The following is a 24,386-nucleotide window of genomic DNA, read 5'->3' on the forward strand; positions in this document are numbered from 1 at the left end:
GAAAACAAAAAAGACTGGTATCTTAGGTATTTTAATATATTGTACAACGATAACAATAAAACAAAATGTCTTAAAATACTACAAGATCAAAAATAATAATAACAAAGTAATAATACATGACTAAGCAATATTTAATATATCGAGTTTGAACATGATACCTACTGGTTATTAAAAGGATAATAAGTGATTGTCACAATTCTTGATTAATAACAGCTCTCATCAATTCATTTTTCTAATGTTTAATTCTGAAAACAGAACACAGCAAAAAAATTAATTAGCTGTTAATATTAGTCCAACAACAAAAGGCGATAATTTTAAACTTTACAATAAAATATATGTCTTATTTCTGAAGAAAGATATAAACATCACAATGATTAAATTCTAATTTCTTAACAAATGGACGAAAGCTTTAAAAAATCATACACCATTGACAAAAAATAAGACCGTCACAAGCTTTATACTTCCAAACTCATAATTTTCATAATATTATAGGGCAGTGTTGGTGACTAACCAAGTGTCGGAATACCAAACATTACCAGTAATCTTGTGACAAAACAATCTGTGTTAACAAGTACCCAACACAGGTGCCAGTTTTGGTCAGTGTTTGGGATTTGTGTTACGTAATCACATACCTCATGTTTGGGCCAAGTGTTCAGAATTTTGTTAAAGTTAACAACATGATTAACAACATTGGTAAAATTATCATATTATGTTCAAATGTTACAATCGCTTACACAACTATTTTTTTCAAAATATGATAAAATGATTAAAGTACACGTTACTCAGTCTAAATGATTTATTGCTCCCTCATCAGTAAATGACCATTGTTGATTTTCATCTGGAGTTATGAACTGAGTGAACATGGGCAAGTACAAAGTCAGTTTGTCATGGCATTTTTATAAGTGAGATGGACACGCTCTTTTCCCAGACAAAAAAACCTCCTCTTTTGAAACTTATCTTTCAATTGGCAATTTGACCTGATCAAGGCTTATTGGGTGTGTTTTTATCATTAAAAACAAGATGTGTCACAGGAATGTGACAAATGCCCCCAAAAGTACCATTGAGTAAACAAAATATTTTCAGAATGATCTTCCCAAGCAGTATTGAAAAATATTTATCTGTTACATTTTTAAAGAGGAAAGTATAAACACATTTTTATTCCATCTTTGAAAGTTATCATTGACAACTGGAGTAGCAGTTAATGTGTGTCTGTTGTACCTTTAAATGAGTGTTTGGTATTATTAAGCATGTATGTATGTGAACACCAATTTGTCAGGATTCAAATTTAATAAAAATCTTGAAAACAAAAACATGGTATATAAAAACACAAAGAGAATAAGGAACATTATTACTAGTACTGTTGTTTTTTTAGAAAATGAAGTAGGTTATTTTCACTAATTTGAAATCCTGGTATCAATTATTAAGAGGGGTCATCCACTGGTAGTGTTCAAGTGTTGAGGTCCGTTAGCTAGGAGTTTTTCCATTATTGATCGGAAACAGATTTTCAGCTCAAGGTCACCCACTGACAAAATCAATAGGGTTCATTTACTGGTAATGACCAACCTGTCTACCAAGTTTTAAGTCACACTTGTTTATTGGTTAGAAGCCGTGTGAATGGATGGGCTGATTACTTTATGCTGCCCTTCAAGGGCATAAAAAAAGACAAAAGACTTGTTTGACAGACTATACTGCCAAACATGAAGTTTTGTGACGGATTCATGTGGAATTGCATTAAAATAAATGGGTACAATTGCCTCTCTTTACACATCAAACCTCAAAGGCAAGTCATCGCATTATAAAACTAAACAAAATTGAAAAATAAGAATCATTATATTAGACACATGGTTTAAACTAGACAGGTGGTAATACTTGTGTGAAGGAATATTTCGTCTCACCAGCCAGATAAGTTTACTTATTCTGCTGGTGATGCTTGAAGTTCTTCAAGGTCTGCCTGCCCTTGTTTGGTGCATTATGGCTAGACCATTTGTAACCCCCATGCAGTATTAAAGGGGAATTCTCGAGCTGAAAGGAGGAATTATACATTCTTTAATAACAACAACTACAACAAATGCATTTGAATAAGAAGAACAATTTTACAATAAATGACATACATCAACATTGAATTTACAATTGTTAACAATGATCCTTTAGTTTTCATAGTTTTTAAGTGATGAATTATTTAAAACTGAATGTACATTATACTATAATAAAATAACATGAAAAGTTAATAAAATAAATATAAATAAATTATAAAAAAAACATGCACTGAACACATAAATATATTGTAAATCTTTTAAAAAGCTTTAGAATCTTAATTCTATTAGCAAAAAAATACTTTAACGACTTAACATTAAAGAAATTAATTGATCATGATTAATCCCAATCTAGATGCTATTTAGCCTCAGTAAACACACTGAAAGGATTATGTTTTTACTTAATACCAAATTGTCTGCAAAGAATAAAGATTGTTTGAGAAACTGAGCCTGGTGTTATATGTTCACCTCAATAAACATTCTCTGTATAAATGTATACATGTACATGCAAATTACAAGCAATTCAAAATACACTTAACAAATTGCCTGTTGACACTAATAAATATAATCACCAACAGGCAAGATATTGATAATAAGACTATAAGTTTTTGTTTTCTTTAGTAGCTTGTTTTCATTTCAATCTGACCGACCACTCATCATCTTTTGCCTGTTGTATGTAAAACTTGACCAGAGCATATTAGATATACTTACTTATAACTGGATATTCATTTCTGGGTCAAACAAATATATATAACTTAACTTAAAAAGATGGAGAAAGTTATGAAATGAGTTAAAAGGTTTAATGAATACTGGCCCTGATTTTTTGTTCACATCTTTCAACATTTTTTTTAAGAAACAACAGAAAACAGAACAAACTATGAGTCAATTTTCAGAAACAAGTATAAAAATAATAAATCAACATTATTCTAACACTGAAGTAATGATGAACACTAAGGTATTCCTAGCAAACTATTAGTATTGAAAGAAGTTACAACACATACACAATAAGAATTGAACATTAGCGGATTTAGCCCTTGCAAAGGGCCGTTAAGGCTCATTCGATGCGCATAAACAGTGCCCTTTCTGACCTAGTAGCCTACCTTTCTTAAAATCATACTGGAGTACTGATGTTCTACTTGTTTATTAACAAGGCAACCTTAATGTAATAAATAAAACCGTGTGTGTCCAATTGCTTCCAAAGAAACAGTGCATTTCCTCCTGTCTCTTTAAAGACACTTTAGTAAGCAGTTAAAGGTTTATCACTCAAAACTTATGTTTGTTTTACATGTGAATGTATTGACTTTAAATACGAGTATCACTTTATCACAAGCAAAGACCTATGATCATTAAACAATCTAGGGCCAGCATATGTCAACACAACATGATATCTAAAACAATTAAAGTCCTAACTGATTTAAAACAAACAAACAAATCAACAATAGATATATCCTATTTGGTCTAAAACAATCCACATAATTCCTGTTGTGTCCTTTTATGTCTTTGCTACATTGAATGTAAACAAAACAGACAGGGATAACTCTAATTCCTACTTGCTCTTTGACAAGCAATCTATGTTTTAGGTCTAAATAATGAAACAAGTTCTTTCAGAAATGTGGGTGATGTGTAAGCCACAATCCCTCCGTGGTTGCACCATTTCTGTGCCCCTACTGCACCTTCAACGTCCGGCCTATTATACATAATCTGAGGCAACAAGCAAACATCAATCTCTTCAGACACACTGAACCTTTCAAAGTCAGTAAATGCAACAATTCCACCTCCCAGTGACCTTAAGATGGCATGTGGACCACAGCAGTCCCATTTGAAAATGGTGTTTTGTGTTAACACGTATCCTGCTGCCTTGCCTAAACTTAAACCAAGCAACTTGTTTCCTGCGCCAGATATGTGTCTTAAATTATAATTCTTGGCAAGAATGTCTTGAATGTTCTGCGATTCAATGGAGCTAATAAGGATGGTCTGTTTCGCTGAAATGTCTGAATCTGGCTGCGGTGGGACGCTCGTTGACGAGGATTCTAAGGCAAGTGAGTTTAAATTGAGATCTGCAATACTGACACCCCATACTGCTGAGCCTGTCCATCTGTAAAATAAAGACATGTTATGTTAAGCAATGTAATGTAAATTAATGTAATGTTAAGTACTGTAATCTGAAGTACCGGTAATGTAATCTGAAATAATGTAATGTAAAACTAATGAAAAGTTGAGTCTATTAGCTTGTTTTAAAACAAAGAAAAAATATTTTAAAACAAAGAAAAAATAACCAAAAGTACCTAAGCAAGCAGGTCAAGTCAATGAAAGGGCATAACAACTATTAAAGCCAAGTATTGGGCCTTGCAACAAATGTGAGTATATTGCCATTTGTAACATGTGTACTAAATTCCATGTGAACATATACAAAAAAAGAAGTAGTTATCGCCAAGGCGAAAGACTTTGCAAGATAGGAGCAATGACAATGATAGGCTATGAAAATTCCTTTTTCTCCCAAACAAACCCCAACCACCTCCAGATGAGGAAAATGGCAGCAATGCAAACTAAAGTAAAGGGAAGTAATATTATGTAAAAGTAAAAAAAAATAAAGAAATACGACCGTTTTGCATACAGTCATGTATGTTTATCGATCTGCCACTTAATACATTATACCTAACATTTTTTGCATTGATGGATGTTTGATCATTTTGCTTTATCTTCTTAAATGCTTTATAAACTGTATGAAAATCAATGACATCAAACAGACGTATTGTGCACAATAATGGTGGTTACTCTGGGTCTGGAATAATGAGGGTATCTAAAAGTTATCTATAAGTTAGGTAAAAAAAATAACAGAAAATTTTGACAAAAATGGAATGTTTCTTTGAAAAACACAAAGTCAGGGTGGTTAAACTTGAACTATAAATATTGCTTACACTCCATCATCGTTTAGACAGGCAAAAGGCTGGTTAATGACGCCAATGATTGGGAGTCCTGTGGATTTGCTGTAGACGCCGATAAGAACAGAAACACACTGTAGGCCCTCCGTTACGAGCCCAGCTTCTTCTTGGCCAATGTCACCCTGTATGTACTGCCCTGTAGAATCTATGGAATATATATATATACATGAAAAAAACAGTCATCAGTCATTGAAATAAGACAATTACAATAAGAAACTAGACTGCTGTGTTTGTAACAAAAGACTAATGTCTCCCTTATGCATTAATTGTTGCAATTGTCCTTTCCGATAACTTGGTTACTTCCCCTGATTTCTAAGGGAGGCTACTCCATTTCCTACTTCCGGGGAATACATTTTGCAAGATGGCCGACGTAGACAATGAGATCACTGGGGCGTGTATGAATAACAATGAGTTGACACCATTTAAGGTCGTCGATTTGAAAAGATACCTTGCGAACCGGAAATTGAATGTATCAGGTCTTAAATGCGAATTGATTGAGAGGATAAAAGGCGCATATAGACTTTCTATAACTGACAAACGCGTGCTGGAGGAGAGAGATCGGGAAGAAAGAGAGAGAAGAGCAACCGAACGCTTTATCCTCCCATGTGGCGAGGGTCTTCCACCGCCATCAACACTGAAGGCATGGAAGTCCACTATTGATCTGTTTCCTGCTGTAGAGGAAAAGGATATATACAACTACATTGTACTGAAAAGAGACTCGAAACGTCAATTGAAGGCGAGGACTTATTATGTGGACGGACATGTACAGAAAGTTGAGGTATGTCAAATAGTGAGTTTATAATAAGTCTGAGGCTGTTTTTTCTGCCATGTTTACTTCATCTAGTTATATAATTAGCTCAAGGGGACTATTTTGACTTGGACATAAAAATAATTTGGTGTGAAAAATGTACTCAACATTTTTATGTAGGCGGGGCTAGCCACAATTAAGGGGGGTGTGGTGGATGCAAGCACATGTATGTGTCGAACCACACTGACTATATACTTATCTTAATTTTAAAAAAAATAATGTATTTTGTACAATTTTCATATGTTCTATGATGTATGTTGTTTATTTATTGTCATTTAAATTAAAATATTATTTATAATTTATTCTTCAGGTCCATCTCATAAGCGAAGAGTGCAGCCACTGTTATGTTCAAGCTTCCGTGCTGCCATCATTTCCAACTGCAGACAAAAGAAAGTCACCAGAGTACCAACCCTGGATCGAAAGTGACTGGCTGCATACACTCCGCGTTCTGCAACTGTCCAGCTGGGTAAGTTGAATTAATTTGTGATAAATCAAAGTCTCTGATCTGCATTGATGAAAGGTGTCAAACCCACACACGCTAGGCTATTTTGTCAGTATTATCAAATACTTAAACTTGGGGCATTCTTCAAACTATTTCATATCTTCTTATCAAACTTGGTACACTTGTTACAAGAGACAATAAAGCACATGTTATAACTGTCATAATTTTGGCTTTCATGGTTAGCTGAGTTTTGCTATTTTTTTCTGAATGAAAGAACAGGCGAGCTTATGTATTGATTCAATGAACTCCCTTCACCGTGTTGGTGTTTACTTATGGCACTGTTTGTGTTTTGTATGTTCATGGCCTACCAGGAAATACTAAGTGTAAAATACTGTGTATTCACCTCCATTTTCAAACTTTAATGTTTTGGAATATACATGTAAGTATAACAAGTAAAAAGGCACACATGTAAATGAATTTTTTTATTTTCATCTAGTGAAGGTGAATGCTGCAACCATATTGGTGCCCTGCTGTATGGACTTGAAGACCTGACGCGTAAAAAAACCCTTGCTCCAACATCCAAACCCTGTGCCTGGAACAACTTCAGCATGCTGTCTGCACCACGGAAACGTAAGCTGTCGCCTAGGAAATCTGAAGATCTTATGTTCTCAAAGAAGAAACTGTACAACGTGTCAGTACGTAAAGTTTCTGTAAACAAAAACCATGAACTGAACTCTATCAATGGATGCACTGTTAACATTGACAGATTTAGGCAGAAACTGGTTGGTTCGAAGTTGAATGTAGGCTGGTTAAAAAACTTTGAAATTGAAACAACTGAAAATGAACCAGATCTCCCTGTGTTACATTCTGTGCCATTCAACTACCATGATAGTGTAAACTTGAGGGACAGTTCTAGTAAGACAGTGTTTTTGGATCATTTTGACTCTTTGAAGCAAAGCGCTGAAGAAATTCAATTAACTGAAATCTTAACAAGGGGCCAAAAAAGTGGGAAATGGCAAGAGGCCAGAAAAGAACGCCTAACAGCTTCAAACTTTGGCAGCATCTGTCGTAGGAAAGAATCAACTGAACCTGACGGACTCCTGCGGCAGATGTTGTATTCCAATTTCACAAGCAAGTACACAGAATATGGAATTAAACATGAGAAGGCTGCAAAGAGAATGTATGCGAAAGCAATGCAAACTGACCACAAAGGACTAGCAGTTAAAGACAGTGGTCTAGTTGTATGTGCCGACAGACCCTACCTTGGTGCCAGTCCAGATGGGCTTGTGTTCTGTTCACATTGTACAGAAAGTGTTGGTCTGGTTGAGATTAAGTGTCCTGCCTCTAAGAAATGGAGGATGCAAACGCCTGAGGAATGCTGTGAAGACAATGATTTTTTTTGTCAGTTAGAGAATGGCAAGGTGTTACTCAAGGAAACACACAAATATTACTACCAGGTCCAAGGGCAGATGGGAATCACCGGGAGGAAATGGTGTGATTTTGTAGTTTGGACATGTGTAGGTCTTTCTATACAGAGAATTGCATTTTGTGAATCATTTTGGCTGAAAATGTTGTGTCAACTTGACAGATTTTGCCTTGAATCATACATTCCTGAACTGTACGCACAACGTGTTAAAAGGGGAATGAGTCTGTTCAATTGATTTGTACATCGTCTAGTTATGTGTTGTTTATACATGTACATTTGAATGATCAATAATGGCAATTTATGTGAATATCTTGTTTGCTTTCAGTTATTTTCATAACTATATTCAAAATGAAACTCCAAAATGACTGTATTGTTACTATAATTTGAAACCATGAATAAAAAAGTTGTAAATCTAAATTTTGGGCAGTATTTTGAAAGTATGTGTACTTTTGTCAACATATTGTGATTATGCGATGCTGTAAATCTACTTTAATTATTTCCTTGTTTTATGTTTGACCTTTTCTACTTTTCCTTTCCATTTATCTAGTTTTCAGGGATGTATTTCTGAGCTTAATAAATGGACATATGTTTAACCTTTCAAGTGTGTTATTATTGCATTTTGTGTGCAGGATAGTGATAGCGTTTATATTGCCATTGTTTAAAGAAGTAGCTGAGTTTTACTCTAAAACAATTGAAGATGTTCAATTGAATATTGGTTTGCATGTAGCTACTGCACGGCCCATAACTCAAGACTGTCGAGTTGTTCTCCTTTTCTGACTTGCTAATTAAAAACAACAAATGAGTGTTACTTTCTTATGTTTGCAGGGTGCAAAACTTAAAGGGGCTATACACCGTGTGATGAAATATCGAAAAAAAAAAGAAACTTGTCAAAAACTGACATAAACTTGGTATCAATGTGTACAATGCATTGAAACTAACTAACTGAAGTACCACATACCGTAGTATACAATTAATTTATTTTCGCATTATTTTTTCCATATTTCTCCATTAATTTTTTTTTACTGGGTATGTATACCTAGTAGAATTCATTCTTATGCGTGATTTGCTAGTTGATGATATCATGGGATATAACCAAGTAAGGTATATTAGCTTAAGCATTCATATGGTTTCGGATAAGCCTTCGTAGCAAAGTGGATACAACACTGGACAGCTATTTTGGTGACACTAGTTCAATCCATAGCTCAATTTTCTTTTACATTTTGGTATTTCTTTACCATTATCATATCAGAAGAGTAAAACATTTTATTAAATAATTTGTCCTGAGATTTGTTACAGAAAAAAACTTTATTGGTGCCAATCTGGTGTACAGTCCCTTTAAACATTGGGACATATTTAGCATGGGGCTAGTTTTTTTAATCTAATGTATCTTAAAGTTAACATTTGTCGGGCATTTCAGTTTGATCTATGGCACTCTTGCCTATTCTTATTTCCACTTAGTTCAATTATGAAACTGATATGAAAATGGTTCATACTGAAAAATCCTTTAAGCAATTCAATACTAATGATTTGAAGTACGTGGTAGATCAATTACACATGGCAAATAAAAAAAAACTCATTTCAGAGCCAAACTTAATAAGTGATCTTTGACTTTTATTCTTAGAAATGTTACAAATAATAAAACCACAAAATACAAAGCAGATGTTTCACAAACAAAAAATTATATCAATAAATTGATCAGTTAATGCATACATGTTTCAAATCAAATCTTGAAATCCATTCACATGAGCATATTTCCTTATCCATTTTTGTCAAACCTGAATCAAATGTGTAATCTCATATGTTATCATATAACTTGCTCGAAAAAATGATTTTAAAACAAAATTGTAATTTCATTGTTCTAGTTAGAAGTATACAAGTTTTTATCCCTAAATCTAATGCTTGATATATACAAACGCTTTCATTGACACATGAGTTATTATTGAACAAGTGGTGGCCATAGATTTGTCAAATATGTGCATATTTTGAACACTTTAGAAATTCTCCTTGACTGTGTTATAGGAATATTGCCATGCAATATTCGAAAGTTCTTGATTCTCTCCATTTGCCTTTCAACATGTATTCGTAAACTTGCAATATCTTTTGTAAGGAGAACCTCACGTTTAGAGAATTGTTTTCCTTTCTGTTTAAATGGTGGAATAATGAGATGAATGCCTCTTGGAGTAGTAAGGTCTGTAATAGTGAAACCCTTATCAACCATTATGGCGTCTCCTTCTTCAAGCAAGTCCAAGAGTCCACATTTTTCTGTGAGTTTCTTGTCACTGGTACAGCCCACCCAACAGTCAGAAACAAAAGTTACAACACCATTTGGGCTTATACCCACCAAAATCTTATGAGTCATGTGAGACTTGTAATCACTGTACATTAAACTTTTCAAAGAAAGAGAACTGGATGTTTCACTGTAAATTTCAGTGCAGTCGATAATAATTCTAGTGTTAGAATATTTCTCTTTAAATTGTTCAGGCATGTTATTTTTCACTACCTCACGAGATGGCCATTGAACAAGAAAGGATAATTGTACATGTAAATAGTTGATCCATCTTTCAACAATGTCACTACATTGTGAAGTGGATATGCAAAACCTAGTACCTAGATCTTCAAATAACAGACCTAGACGTAGGCGCATCAGCACCATGAAAAATTCATCCAGAACACTTAGAGTTCTTGGCCGTCCTCCATCTGAATCTTTATAGTTAAGTTTCCGCCTTGATGTCCGCACTTCAGCTTCATCCTTGATTTCATCAAACAAAGCTTCAAACACAACTCGATTAGGGATTCCGGTGTAAAAACTGACCAAATCGTCATTGTATTTTACGTCATCATATGTGAGCATAGGTAGCTGACATTGTACACCAAAGTCTCTAGTAGAATGTTCTGTTTGTGAACTGAAGTCTGCTGTTTTTCCCAGGAAACTTTCTTCAGTTTGTACTTCCATCACTGCACAGTTGTTCTCAGTCTGTGTGTCACAACATCTGAAACATATACAAATTGATCATGTACCCATTTACCACATCTTACATGTACAGTCTGGTAACCCTAACCAAATGTTTGTTTTTTTGGCCTTAAACATTTACAAACACTTAAATTTTCCTATTTTTGTTAAAGAATGAAGAAAAATGATCAGAAGTAATTAACTTATCAGATCGATTTCATAGCACAAGAAGCAATATATATATATATTGAACAATACCTAAAGGACTGATTCTGTGGCTGTAGTACTGGTCCCATGCAGTAATCATGCAGGTGGACAGAGGTATCAATGGCATGCCCGGAAGGGGATACAAATGACAGTTGTGGCTGTATACTATCATCATTTGACAGTTCTAGGTCTAAATCGTCATTGACCGTATCACCATCATCATCATCACCTACGTCTTCATCAAGGAGCTGAAATTGCAAATGAAACTGTATAAGATAAATGTTTTAGTACAAAATCTGCCAGGCTATATGGTACACATTTTTCCAGGCTGTATTTGAAAACAATTCTTTAATCATTTCTTAAATTACAAAATTTACAAATAAGTGCTGTGACATTGTTTTTAAGCACCGTTGATATAACATAATTCATTTTGAGGTGCATGTAAGGAAGAACTTAAACTAATATAAGAAATAAAAAATACCGTTGGCTGGAAGGTTTTGGTAGCACCAGTCTCAGTTGGAAACATAGATGGAAGTGTATGCTGGAATGAAGGTCCTCTGAAGCCAACAAAATGCTCACTACACAATCGTCTGTGTTCATTCCACTGGAACGATCTCATGACCGTTTTACATCGCTGCACCCACACACGTTTTAAACGTTTGTTCTGAGGAAAACGGTGCAATGACACTTTTCTCCCATCAATAACCTTTCCTCTGTAAATTCCTTTACAAATACAACAGTACTTAGGGGTTTTCCTGCCCGTTTTCTTTATTAGTTTTGAATCTTTACTTTCCATTTTCACTTGTTGCTGTTTACTTCCTGGTTTGTGTAGTCCCCGGAAGTAAATTTCCGCTTTTTGCGCATGCCCACTTGAAGAGTATTCAGGGAAAGATAATCGAGTTATCGGAAAGGACAATATGATAAACATAGTCATATAACCTTTGACCTCTAAGTGTGATGTCATCTGGTTTACATTTGTGGCGAGTTATGTCAAATTCATTAAAGTAGTTCATAAGATATGTAGCGGACACAAAAAATAGTCATATTAGAACCATATGACCTTTGACCTATTCATTTGAACATGATAGCATAAACTCTGCACATTATTGGGTAGTTATTTCAGAATCCCTCAATCAATTCAAGAGGTTGACATTTGACCTCTCAGTGTGACCTTGAATTTGAATCAAGCTGATTGTTACATGCTCTCTGCATATCGTCTTAATATGGTGAATATTTGTGGGTACTGATTTCAAAATCCCTCTAGCGGTTTCAGATATATGGGGCAGACACAAAATATAGTCATATGACCTTTGACCTGTTAGTGTGACCTTGACCTTGAACCAAGCTGGTTATGATTTGCGCTCTGCACATTATCTCAATATAGTAAACATTTGTGGATTGATATTTCAAAATCGTTCAAGTGATTCACGAGGTAAAGAGCAGACAGGATTTGTGACAGAGACAGATGGATGGAAAGACAGACAACTGGAGCAAAAGCAATGTCTTCCCATTATTTTAGAAGTTTATGAGGCCCATGGAAAAGAATACTGCAATTTTCAAATACTTGAGCAATAGATTCTGCTCATTTTAAATTTTCGTTCAAACATGACACTGATTTATGCTTAACAGTCAAAGCTCTCCAGCAGCAATGTCACATAGAAAAGCAGTAATCAAATTAGTTTTATAAAAAAATGTAAAACATTATTATTACTGTTTCAAAATTGACGATTTGTTGTCTGCTTCAGAAGTGAGACGTTTGTCGGAAGGATATTGGAGGGAATGCACAATTTTTTCGTACTGCGCTATATATGCTATATTGTATGGTTTTTATATTACAGACATTTTCGTTTGGCAAAAGTATACATCAATGTGGGTGTTTTTTTAAATTGCAGAAGGCTACCACTAGAAGATAGTGTTTCCATGATTAAATTAGTTTTGTTCCAGTTGAAGCAAGCATTTCAATGTTCACATTGCCTTTCCAACAGAAACTAATGTGTTCGGTGCTCCTTGTTTTACCATTTTGAACGGATGACGTGGCCCCATCAAAATTCAAGCCAAAAATGAGAGAAGACATCGTGAATATACATGGCATAAGTGCATTATTTTTTTCATACTCGTCGCTTGGCCGCAGTGGGTACAGTTTTCCACAGCTTTTTATATTCCATAATTGGGCTGAACTTTTATCTTTAGTTTTTACTCTGGCCTAGCACATCTTTGTGGGCGAGTGTGAAGTTTGATTGCCAGAAAGTGTTATGTTGTATATGTGGACAATTTGATGAAATATTGATCTTATATATTCACCCTTGAAATCAAATTGATTTTACAAATATATTGTGTTGAACAATTTGTACCTGTATCTTTCGATTTGAAATAATCATTTTTACTGACTCCTTTCATAGATATATGCTACATGCAATATTTACTTATTAATTCAATACTTTGTGCAATAGATACGCGCTTCCAATAACAAGCCCAGTCACTAATTTGTGTTGTGGTTTATATTAAGCAGCGTAAATGTTAAGTTTATGGTGTCTGCCATTTTTGATAACGAAATAATTATTTTACTCAGGATCTTAGTGAGTAATTAGTTGCTTTTTTAGACAAACATTTTGAATGTCATAAACCTATTTCATCAAACCTGTGATGAAACTCAGCTTTGATCACTTGTTTCAAGTTGTTGAAAAGTTTAAAGGCATTAGGCCACCTCAGGCTGAAAATGCTTAAATGGACTAATATGTGCTGCTTCAGACTTAAGAGGAAATAATAAAAAAAAATAAAGCTAAAAACTTATCTATAAATCAGCATTTTTCACACAAAAAGGGGAAAAAAGGTTTTAGTAAGAAGTAGAAAAATATGAGACCTTTTCAAAAGGTTGGAAAAATGAAGAAGGCTGGAAAGCTTGCTTAACCCATATTTTAAGCTAGTATACCCATGCATACCCTTTTCAAAGTTCCAAAAATAAATCAATTATTGACACACTTATATTAGCACAGAATTTTCAAGAAAGGTTAAAGAATTGTTACACTTTTAGAAGGTATTCATATAATTCATGTGAACTCATCAAATGAAGAGGCAAATGGCAATCACATTACGCCCCTAATATGAAGCTAGCATCTGCCAATGCCAACACTACAACAATACCTTAATTGTTTCATAAAATCACATACACACATAAAAAAGCCAGCTCAAATCTAAATTTTAGTCACATCATACCAATTGGGTCAATCCAGACTCCAAGGTCATCAACTATGAGGTCATGGTCAAGTTGATCAGCAAACAACCCAGCGTCCTTGACAGCAGTCTGTATATGAATAGCCTTGGACAAAATCCTGGCCGCTGTGTCATTTTCATCTAAGACTTGCCCTGTCAATGTAAAAATAACTGCATATAAAATAACAACATCACTCAAACCTTAATAACACAAAATGAGGAATGAGAAACTATTAACAAGGGCTACAACAATATGGTATATATTTTGGCATATAGGCTGGAGATATTGAACATCAACATTGCAACATGATTTACAGAGAAAATATATTCCTGGCAGTGCTGTAGTACTTAAAAACAAGAGTGCTGGGGAGTGAAAATTAACACCCTTTTGTTTTATTTTCAATCAAACAAGGGACATAAAAGAGACTTAGTAAAACCAATTATGGTTAATTCTCAATTCTGTGATTCACTCACTGTTTATGCATTTCACCACTCCCTATTTTGTGTATGTTATGCATTTCTGTAGCTCAAATGCTTATTTACATGGTTCAACATATTCTGCAATAAATTCTGGTCAAAACAAACAAGGGACATAACACAACCACTATTAAAGCCAGAGTTATGTGCCTTGCCAAACAACCAAAAATTGTATCTGGCAACAAGTGAACCAAGTATTGAAGTATAGCCAAAGTTTGTCCGTTTGTGAGAATGCCTCTTTAAGCATTGCTATAATACCAGTCACCACAACAAAAAAGGGTTGTAAACCTCACTGAGCAAATTCTGGGTCTCCTCTGGTGTGTCTTGAATCTCTACCCTCACGGTGTCCCCTAGTGTGTTGGTAAACTTTGTGCTTTCCTCTCCATGAATGCTGTCCGCCATTCCTGGAAACTTATGGGTAAAAAAGAAGTAATAATACAATATTTGGGTTTATATGTTGTGCATTGTTATATATATTTGTCAGATATTCCACTTAATGTAAAATGTATGCCTTAGTAATACCGGTAGTTAGAATGTAGCGGCCTAATAAATGAGAAAACTGCTCAATAGCTGAATAGCTGAACTATAACTTAAGCTAATACACAAGTTCAAGACTGTAGTGAATAGTGCTTGTCAATAAGTTAAAAGAAGCACGATTGCAATAACACTTTGCACCTACGAAATGGTCAATTTGTACCGCTCCAACAGCTTCAAACAGCCATATTTAACACTTCATAGAGTTTATTTTGTCACTAAGTTGTTTTTGAGAGTGTTATATTATGCTATGATTTAATTGGTCAGTTGGAGTAAAACCATTGCAAAATTATGTGTATGGATGCTTTGTGTGGATATATGAGTCCGCCTCTTCAGTTTAAGTCCCACATCATACATAAAAGTAGAAGCCAATTCGCTGATATCAGCAGTTGGTTTCTTTTTTGATGTGTGAACTTTCAATATTGCACTTCATTTGAAATTCACTTGATAAATATGAGGTGGAATTAAATCCTGCCACAAGCAAAAAATGCTTGCAAAAACTTTGAATGCCAAGTTCACTTGAAAACCATCCAAAATAGTGCTATAATACAAGAATATTAGTTTGTTTAAGCTAAGGCTATAGCAATTAGAATTTAAACATAATGAATATATATTTGTTATATACCTTAGTTTTGAGATCAAATTTGACCAATTCCTGTACAAGAACATCAGCCAGCGTTTTAAAGTCTTGAAGAAACCTCTCGTTCTTCTGTTTTCCCTTCTTCTCCTGTACAAGCAGCTCCAGTAATGAAGATTCTGAACGAATAATTCGTGCTATGTTTGCACCTTTTTCCGCAACACTAAGCAATGCTGCTACAAGGTCGTAGACTTTCATCCTGAAAATAATGTAGCAAAATGCTGATAACTTGGGGCAAAATATTTTTAGTACACTCCACACGTAAGACCCACTTTTTTGGTTTCCCTCTGCAGATGTTCAATTTTGGTGCCAACACAATGAATTTATCAGCTGTCCCTATTCCTCAGAGTTTGGATTATTCAGCCCTTGGGGGCTGATCAGTTGACTGAAGAATTACGCCCGTGGCATTCGGAGGGGTTAACTCCAACAAATGCCACTGAAATTGATAAGACTCTCGGTAAATTCAATATAAATGTCAATTGATTATGATGGCTACATTAAATTGCTGTTATTATTTTTCCTCTGACATTTTAATTTATTGTTCAGATCCACTTGTAACAAAATATTAAATAAACTTTACCACATAATGTTTTGCAGTCATATATGCCCAAACATTAAACAGAATACTGAATAATGACATTTAATTTGATATATAGTATCACATTGATTAATACATTACACCCCAAAAAGGCTATAAAGGTTACAACTATTTAAGAAAATCATGATTGAAAGTGACTGGGTCAAACATGCATTCAAAGTTCATAGCGCATGTTGAAAGGCAAACATGTCTGATTTTCTGTGGAAAATTCCCATAAACGTCTCTATATAATTTTTACTACCTAAATAATAAATATATAATTATATGCTACCTTGTATTGATCATGGCTTGAGCATGACATCAGAGGTCATGGTTTAGAATCATATCAAATTAATAACAGACATGTGAACACTACCGGCGGTAATAAAAATATACCGCTTTTAAGAACCCTTCTACCGCTGTCCCAACAAAATCTACCATTTTTGTTAATATACATGTATACCGCTTTTGAAAAAAAATGTCTAAAATGTGCATTTTACGAAATTAAGTCCCATATCAGCAATCCAAACAAACACGTGCAAAATTTAACTTATTTCCACATGTATTGGAATGTGTCGTGTTTTTCGGCTGCAGATCAAACAGTACAACTTGTGACGTAACAGCACAAGCTGTGTGGAGATCAAAGATGTGTGGCAATGGTTTGCATTTATTAAAATCTGTTAGTCTTTACCGTATGATCCCATTTTACTCCCAAGATTGCGTCTAGGCTGGTAAGAAAATACCATATGATTGGAAAAAAAACAATACTCGTCGTCTGATAACCTTCAAATCATGACTGAAATATTAGAACATACTTCAAATATAAATGAACCTTAGGATGTACGAAAATAAAATTTGTAGAATAAATCCTTCACCCCGTTACCTTGTTCTATTATTAACCTACCTCCACATTAGAGAGCTCACAGTTGACAAGAAATCGGTAATTTTCTTCAAGCAAATGAACAAATTTAGATGATAATTGACTGTTTCGATTGAACATTGTCACAGACTTGGAGAAAATATAATGCTTGATTTGCTTTAAAAATCAACCCGGTCTTATAAACGTCTAGACAAAAACACCAGATTTCATGGGCAAAGTTAGGGGGTTGTCTTATAAGCTGATAGCCTTATAGTCGGGGAGATACGGTAATATCTGAAGATTACCGAAGCTACTGTTCATATTTACCCTCCGTGGTAAACAAGCAGCTCCAAAAAACTAGGCAAGGAAATAGTATTACCCTCAGAGGAAACCCGCTAACATTGGGTTTATCCCTTGGCTAAGTGAGGAAGACGAAGTGGGTCTAATATGTTGAGTTCACTGTAATATATATCCAGGGCTCGACATTAACCACTGCCCGACTGCCCAGGGCAAGTAATTTTTGCAGGCTGGCAGTAGTTTTTAGAATCTACCTGCCCGATCGGGCAGTAACAAAAAAACCTTGTCATAGTGGTGACTTTTCTGGCAAAAAATAGTAGTCCATACTCTCCTTCTTGGAAAGTATTTATCAAACCGAAACTAATGCACTCATTGGTTGTTGACTCGAAAAATCGGGTCAAACGGAGCTCCTCTGACATTTTCATTAGAAACTACGATGGCGAAGATGGCCAAATATTTTCCGATAGAGCTTGAGTAATTCCATCTAGATCCGTTGGCCAATCGCGTGAGCTGCACCAAATCCATATAGCTAGCATTACAGTTAATACCCTCACAATGTACACAAATGGCGTTTTGACAGTTGACACTGTCAAGTTTCTTTAATGTTTCAAACGTAAAAAGGCTAAGTCATCCGAGAAAAAGACCAGCTATGAAAAGAAACGAAAATGACGCTGGGTCAAGTCTTGCGGAAACAATTTTCCTGGACTCAGACACAGCGAGAATGGTAATTTTGGCTATTTTTCGGACTGCCCCAATTTTCGGATGCTCGGTTTTTGGAACTTTACGATTTCACTTTACATTGCGATAAATTGTAATTTACTTCAAAATAAATGTAAGATTACAAGGCTAAGATAATAAGAGCTTGACTGTTCGTTCTTATAATTCAATTTTATTTCATCCTTAATAATTTGAATGTATGTGCTAAGTTACAAATTTCATGACAACTGATTTATTTCAAATACAGCAAGCCCTGATGTGCAGGTTGATTCTGGAAATGGGTTTTGATGTGAAGTATAACAACAAAATGAGCACAAAAAAATTGGGCAAGTAAAAAATCCATTCGGGCAAGTGAAAATGGCTAGGTGGTTGCCCGAAGGGCAACCAAGTATTAGAATAAGCGTCAAGCCCTGATATCTAATTTTATATGGAGATTTCTCCTTCTTTCGCTTTGAATTATCTAAGGAAATTTCAAATTTAAAATCCTGTTTTCAAAAAAAAAAAATGGATAAAAGCTGTAAAGGATCTTGTGCTTGTGGATTTTAAATGCTCAGGAAATAACATGAAAACCAACAATCCACCTAGTCTAAATAAATAGATGTGTTATACGGGATTCTTCCAATCCCTAACAGCTAAACGGGTTAGTCCACATAATTGTACGTTGACGGATTTTTTTAGATTTTTAATTGATATGGCAAATCCTTCACGTACAAATTGTTTAGTATCAAAAGTGGGTAGTTGTTCCGATCAGGATTCCGGGTTAAAGCATATAGCGTCTACAATATATCATAAAAACAAGAAATATTCCCAGATAATGTTATTTTACATTAGTTCCGTACACAAAAAATAAATATCCAACTTATAATTATGAGTTTGACGGCTTTTCTTCATTTCATTCTGTCATTAAGCATAACGATATATACATGAAGGGCACCTGCAAGGCTTCAGGGCACAGTTTTAAATCGCTTGGAACATTTCGGCCATGGCCGAGTTGTTACGATTATGCAACGAGGTCTATCTCAAAGCTTTGTCGGAGGAGGCCGAGTTATTACGTTTGTATTGAGTTGTTCCCCTTCGCATAATTGTTTTCTGTGTCAGTCAACTTTCGTTTTATTGGAAAGGTAAACAACTTGTTTTAATGCATTAAATGCTTGTTTAGTGCAAAATAACAGTTCACTTACATGGTTAAATATGAATATAACTCTTTATGACCAATTTCAACCATAAAATACTTCACTTAAAACAATTTCAATATTTTTAAAACACCCCCGTTTTTTGCACATTCCCATTTAGACGTTAGGGATTGGAAGAATCCCGTATAACACGTCTATTATTTTAGACTACTAAACGGGTTTGAGCAAAAACAGGGGGTCTTTGAAAAATATTCAAATTGTATTTAGAGAAGTATTTTATGTTTGAAATAGATAATAAAGGTTTATATTCATATTTTTCAAAATAAGTGCAAAGATATTTGCACAAAACAAGCATTAAATGACAGGTTTTACTTTTCAAATAAAACTAAACTTGACTGACACAGATAACAATTATGCCAAGCGAAATAACTCTGCCATCTCTGGCAAGCTTTGAGAACAGTAAACAGTAAGTACGTAAAGGATTTGCCTTATCAAAATCTGTAATAAAAATCTGTCGATGTACAATTATTCGGAGTAGAAATCCACCAAAAAAGTTTCAAAATCTAATCATGATTTAATTTAAATTGAACAAAAAACGGTAACACATAGCTTTCATTTCAAGCCTAAGAGTAAAACTACATCTACATCTATATGTTACGTCATCTCAGTCACGCTTGACTTTTATGTGACGGGTGGTATAGGGTCAAGAAAAAAGAATGAAATGATAGGAAAGATTAGAGTAAGCGGATAGATAAAAGAAGAAATAGTCTAAAGTACTTATTGTCAGTTACGTTTTCACCTCCTTAACCTAAGCCAATCCGGTTATGGTGGCCACTGCCGGCACAGCCTTAAGAATCCTCGAAAGCTACTTGTAACTGACCCCTAACCCTTAGGAGAAGACGGTGGACAGCCCCTGCTTGAAGGATACCAAGTCTGGGGCTTCAACAATGCTTGATGGTAGCTTGTTCCACTCTGTGATGGTCTGTGGAAAGAAGGAGAACTTGTAGTAAGAGGTAGAAGTTGATATCTGTGTAAAGTTCCTGTTGTTAGAGGTTCTTGTGGAGCGGTTGGAGGGAGTGAGGTAGGAATCAGCTTGTATGTCGACCAGGTTGTTCACGATCTTATACATCATGGTCAGTTGTGCCTTGGTCCTACGCGATTCTAAGGTCTCCCATCCAAGATCTTCCAGCATGGATGTTACACTACTGGTGTTGTGATAGCGTTTTGTCACATACCTTGCAGCTCTTCTCTGAACCATTTCAAGCCTCCTAATGTGTGTTTTGGTGTAGGGGTTCCAGACTGTTGAGCAATACTCAAGTTGTGGGCGCACTAGAGCGTTGTAGGCGCGGGCTTTCGTTTCTTCACTTGAGATACGTAGATTGCGTCGAAGAAATCCCAAGGTTGAGTTGCCCTTCTTAGCGATCTTACTGATGTGAGTGTCCCAGGAGAGGTTGGTACAGATGTTCAAACCAAGGTATTTTGTACAGTCTTCTGTTTCTAATGTATGGCCCTTAAGTTTGTAATCGTGTACAGTTGGAGATCTCTTCCTGTGAACCCGCAAGATGCTGCACTTTTCCGGATGGAAGGACATCCCCCACTTTTCTTCCCATTTAGCTAGGTTGTGTAGATCAGTTTGTAGTTGGTTGCAGTCTGATTGGATGTCTATCTGTCTGTAAACCACACAGTCATCGGCGAACAGTCTCGTGCTGGATGAAACCTGAAGTGGCAGATCGTTGATAAACGCTAGAAATAATATGGGCCCGAGTACGCTTCCCTGTGGGACTCCGCTGACTACGGGTGCTGGCTCGGACGTAGCGCCATCAACAATTACCCTCTGGGATCTGTTTGACAGAAACGATCTAATCCAAGGCAGAGTAGTTCCTCGAATACCGTAGTGGTCTAGTTTAGCCAAGAGTCGTCTGTGTGGCACCTTGTCGCACGCTTTGGAGAAGTCGAGTACGGCGAGGTCAAACTGTTTTCCTTTACTCATAGAAGATATGAGTTCATCAACCAGTGTTACAAGTTGGGTTTCACAGCTACGCTTACGTCTGAAGCCATGTTGGCTATCTGTGAGGATATCGTGACTGTCGAAGTGCTTCATAACGTTGCTTACAACTATGTGCTCAAGAAGTTTGCAGCATATGCAGGTTAGGGACACTGGTCTGTAATTACTGGCCTTAAAACGTTCACCTTTCTTGAAAATGGCAGAAACGTTGGCAGTTTTCCAGATGGATGGGACCTCTCCAGACTGTAGGCACTTATTGAAGATCGTGCTGAGGTATGGTGCACACTGGTCGGCTAATTCTTTAAGGATTCTGGATGGTATCATATCTGGACCTGTGGCCTTGTTGGGGTTAAGTTTCTTTAACAATGCTAGTACTCCTTCTGGTGTTACTTCTATGTCATTCATGGATGGGTATGGATCTCCATCGGGTGTTGGTGTATTTGAGTTGTTTTCTTGGGTAAAGACAGACTGGTACTGTTGATTCAGAATGTTTGCTTTGTCTATCTGCTCATTGTGTAGTTTCCCTTTGTCCTTCAAGGGTGCAATGCCGCAGCTATCCTTACGAAGAGCTTTAATATAGGCCCAAAACTTTTTCTGTTTCTTGGGTGGTTGGTCTAGTTCGTCATCATCACCCTCTATTAGGTCTTCGACATGTTTCCAATAAGCTTGGCGTTCTAGTTTCTGCGTGGTGCTTCTAGCCTTTTCATATTTCCGGTGGTCTTCAGCCTTTCCACTTGCTTTTTGTTTTGAGTATAAACGTTTTAGTTTCCTATGTTTTGAGCGAATGTTCTTATCTATCCATGGCTTCTTCAGTTTGTCACCTTTTATCACTTTAGATGGAATAAATTTTTCTATAAGTGATTTCAGAGTCATTTCAAAAGTAGTCCAGGTTTTATCAGCAGAATAGTCACTCGTCTCATTAATGAATTGATTATAGTTGGAATCCAAATGTTCTTTAATGCTGTTGTAGTCTGCATGTTTGTATAGGTGGACTTTTCTAGGGCACTTCTTAGCTTTCATTGGTCTGAGGCTGGATTCAATGAAGACTGCTTCATGGTCACCAATACCGGGTAAGATCTCGCACTTGTTGATAAGTGATTTGTTGTTGGTGAAGAACAAGTCAAGGATGTTGCTTGAATATGCAGTAATGCGGGTTGGAGAATCCACTACTTGCTCAAGATAGGCATCTTTGGTTATATCAATAAGCTGTTGACACTGTTTTGCATTAGAAGCATAAGCGGTGGGACATTCATGTTTCCAGTTAATATCAGCAAGGTTGAAATCGCCTCCTAGCCAAAGGTGGGCGTTGCTAGGAATTCTACTAAGTGTGTTGGCTAGGCATTCTAAATACTCGGTGTCAGACGTTGAAGGTGGTTTGTAGAAAGCCCCTATGTACAAGTGTCGCGATCCTATGACCTTCAGCCTACACCATACCATCTCGATATTGGATTCATCAGTGAGTTCCACGGGACTGTCACTTGTATACTTGTTTGATACTAGGATGAACACTCCGCCACCTTGTGAGCCGGTAGAGCGATCACGTCTATATGGAGTGAAGTTGGGTGGAAAGACTTCAGCCGAACAGATGCTTTCATCAAGCCATGACTCTGTGCCTATGATGATATCTGCCTGTGATGCTGTGATCATGTTCTTTAGTTGTCCAGTCTTCCCTGGGCTCTTAATAGACTGACAATTCAATAACAAGATTCTCATAGGTAGGTCGTTACGCTGATCTGGTGCTTGGTAAGAAGTAGAGTTAACACGTTTATGAGGTGAAGATGTGGCGTTTGGGCAGGAAAAGCTTATCTCACTGTCAGTAGTTGTTACATTGTCTCATAACTGTTGCTTGTATCAAATATTGTACTATCAAATATTCCTGTTGAAAAGTTTGGTATGCCACACTGAACACATTCCCAACTGTAGTTGGCTAAGGCGTTAAATACCTGGTCATTCATTCCCATACATGCCTGATGGTACCAGCAATCGCAAGTATCACAACAAATGCAGGGTGTTGTCCATTTGCAGGCCTTGCCGCACACAGCACACGGAAACTTGGGGGGGTCTTGGTCCTGGATTAGGCTCAGGTGCATAGGACTCCGCAAGAAGTAGGGAGCAAAGGTACAGTAGAACCAGCTTGTTCCTACATACTGGGCCTTTGATGTTTCCCATGTAGAGCTTCATGCTAGTGATGAACTGGGTGGGGAGAGACGGCGGGCTGCTTCGAAGAAGAACAGGGGCATTGTCCTTACAAAAATGGTGAGACTCTGGTAAAGATATCAATTTATATACTAGCAAAGAAACTGCTATGAAACCAAAAACAATATTGTGTTTAAAAAGCATTTTACTTACTTAAAAGTTGAAAAAAAAGGGTTTCAGGATGTTTACATTTCCATATTGCATCATGGGAAAAAGAAAAATGACGGAAGTTTCCTGACCTACTTCCGGTTCACACAGAAAATCTAATAAATTTACCGAAAAAAGCTGAAATGTGATTTTGCATCTATCATACTCAAGAAAATAATGTAATAAATTATATGCACAAAAATTTAGTTCAAAATTGGTCCTGGATATTGAGAGAAAAAATATTTTCTTCAAGAGAAGAAGAGGAAGTGACCCTTCGCTACCACCGGAAATCCAATTATGATACGGATAAACAGTATTTAACAACTCATAATAACATTAATTAAATATACAAGACAACTATGTATTCATACAGATTAATTAAATTAATAAATATAAAATAATAATAAATTAACATTGTTAAACATTTTAAACAAGCGCATGACAGTCTTCACCTGACAGCAAAATGACAACTGACTGAGAATATCCATTCACGTTAAAGTGTTAGTGAAAAGTAATCTGGCTTTCATGTTAATGTGAGACTACCTGAATATTTTCACAAGTCGCGGATTTACATTACTTTACTAATTATTTCGATTATGTTCTCAAAAGACTAATTTCTGACAACTCAGTTGTAATCATATGTATCTTAAAGTTCCGTACTATTTAAACAAAGTATACTTATTCTTAATTATACCTGAAATGTTGTTCAATCGATAAAAATACTGACAGACAAAAAGTCTACTTCCTGATAATTGGGTGCTGTCTACGTCATCAATTTCTGTGTAGGTG

General features: G+C 35.9%; 5 protein-coding genes across 6 annotated transcripts; 1 reads left to right on the forward strand and 4 right to left on the reverse strand.

Moving 5' to 3' along the window:
* Window positions 1-13: 13 nt before the first annotated feature.
* LOC128237592 (inositol polyphosphate 1-phosphatase-like) lies at window positions 14-24,367 on the reverse strand. Of its 2 annotated transcripts, none has more exons than XM_052953185.1 (6): window positions 24,292-24,367; window positions 15,655-15,865; window positions 14,789-14,906; window positions 14,022-14,171; window positions 4,952-5,120; window positions 14-4,128 (listed from the first exon to the last, which is right to left on the reverse strand). In XM_052953185.1, the coding sequence occupies exons 2-6, from the start codon at window positions 15,862-15,864 to the stop codon at window positions 3,603-3,605; spliced, it is 1,173 nt and encodes a 390-aa protein (XP_052809145.1). In that variant the 5' UTR covers window position 15,865; window positions 24,292-24,367; the 3' UTR covers window positions 14-3,602. The 2 variants fall into 2 exon arrangements, with proteins under 2 accessions (XP_052809145.1, XP_052809148.1); XM_052953188.1 differs by lacking the exon at window positions 24,292-24,367 and adding an exon at window positions 24,050-24,120.
* LOC128237581 (uncharacterized) lies at window positions 5,726-7,932 on the forward strand. Its single transcript, XM_052953174.1, has 3 exons — window positions 5,726-5,753; window positions 6,094-6,249; window positions 6,722-7,932. Exons 2-3 carry the CDS (start codon window positions 6,128-6,130, stop codon window positions 7,884-7,886), a joined length of 1,287 nt encoding a protein of 428 aa, XP_052809134.1. The 5' UTR covers window positions 5,726-5,753; window positions 6,094-6,127; the 3' UTR covers window positions 7,887-7,932.
* Window positions 9,250-12,829, reverse strand: LOC128237570 (uncharacterized). Its single transcript, XM_052953166.1, has 3 exons — window positions 11,290-12,829; window positions 10,860-11,056; window positions 9,250-10,641 (listed from the first exon to the last, which is right to left on the reverse strand). Exons 1-3 carry the CDS (start codon window positions 11,770-11,772, stop codon window positions 9,588-9,590), a joined length of 1,734 nt encoding a protein of 577 aa, XP_052809126.1. The 5' UTR covers window positions 11,773-12,829; the 3' UTR covers window positions 9,250-9,587.
* LOC128227809 (uncharacterized) lies at window positions 20,139-20,892 on the reverse strand. Its single transcript, XM_052938677.1, has one exon. The coding sequence runs from the start codon at window positions 20,838-20,840 to the stop codon at window positions 20,139-20,141; it is 702 nt and encodes a 233-aa protein (XP_052794637.1). The 5' UTR covers window positions 20,841-20,892.
* LOC128227817 (uncharacterized) lies at window positions 20,935-22,901 on the reverse strand. The gene is made up of 2 exons (XM_052938690.1): window positions 21,140-22,901; window positions 20,935-20,966 (listed from the first exon to the last, which is right to left on the reverse strand). Exons 1-2 carry the CDS (start codon window positions 22,899-22,901, stop codon window positions 20,935-20,937), a joined length of 1,794 nt encoding a protein of 597 aa, XP_052794650.1.
* Window positions 24,368-24,386: the final 19 nt, after the last annotated feature.

The sequence above is a fragment of the Mya arenaria genome, chromosome 1, assembly GCF_026914265.1.
Source record: "Mya arenaria isolate MELC-2E11 chromosome 1, ASM2691426v1".
NCBI classification, from domain to species: Eukaryota; Metazoa; Mollusca; class Bivalvia; order Myida; family Myidae; genus Mya; species Mya arenaria.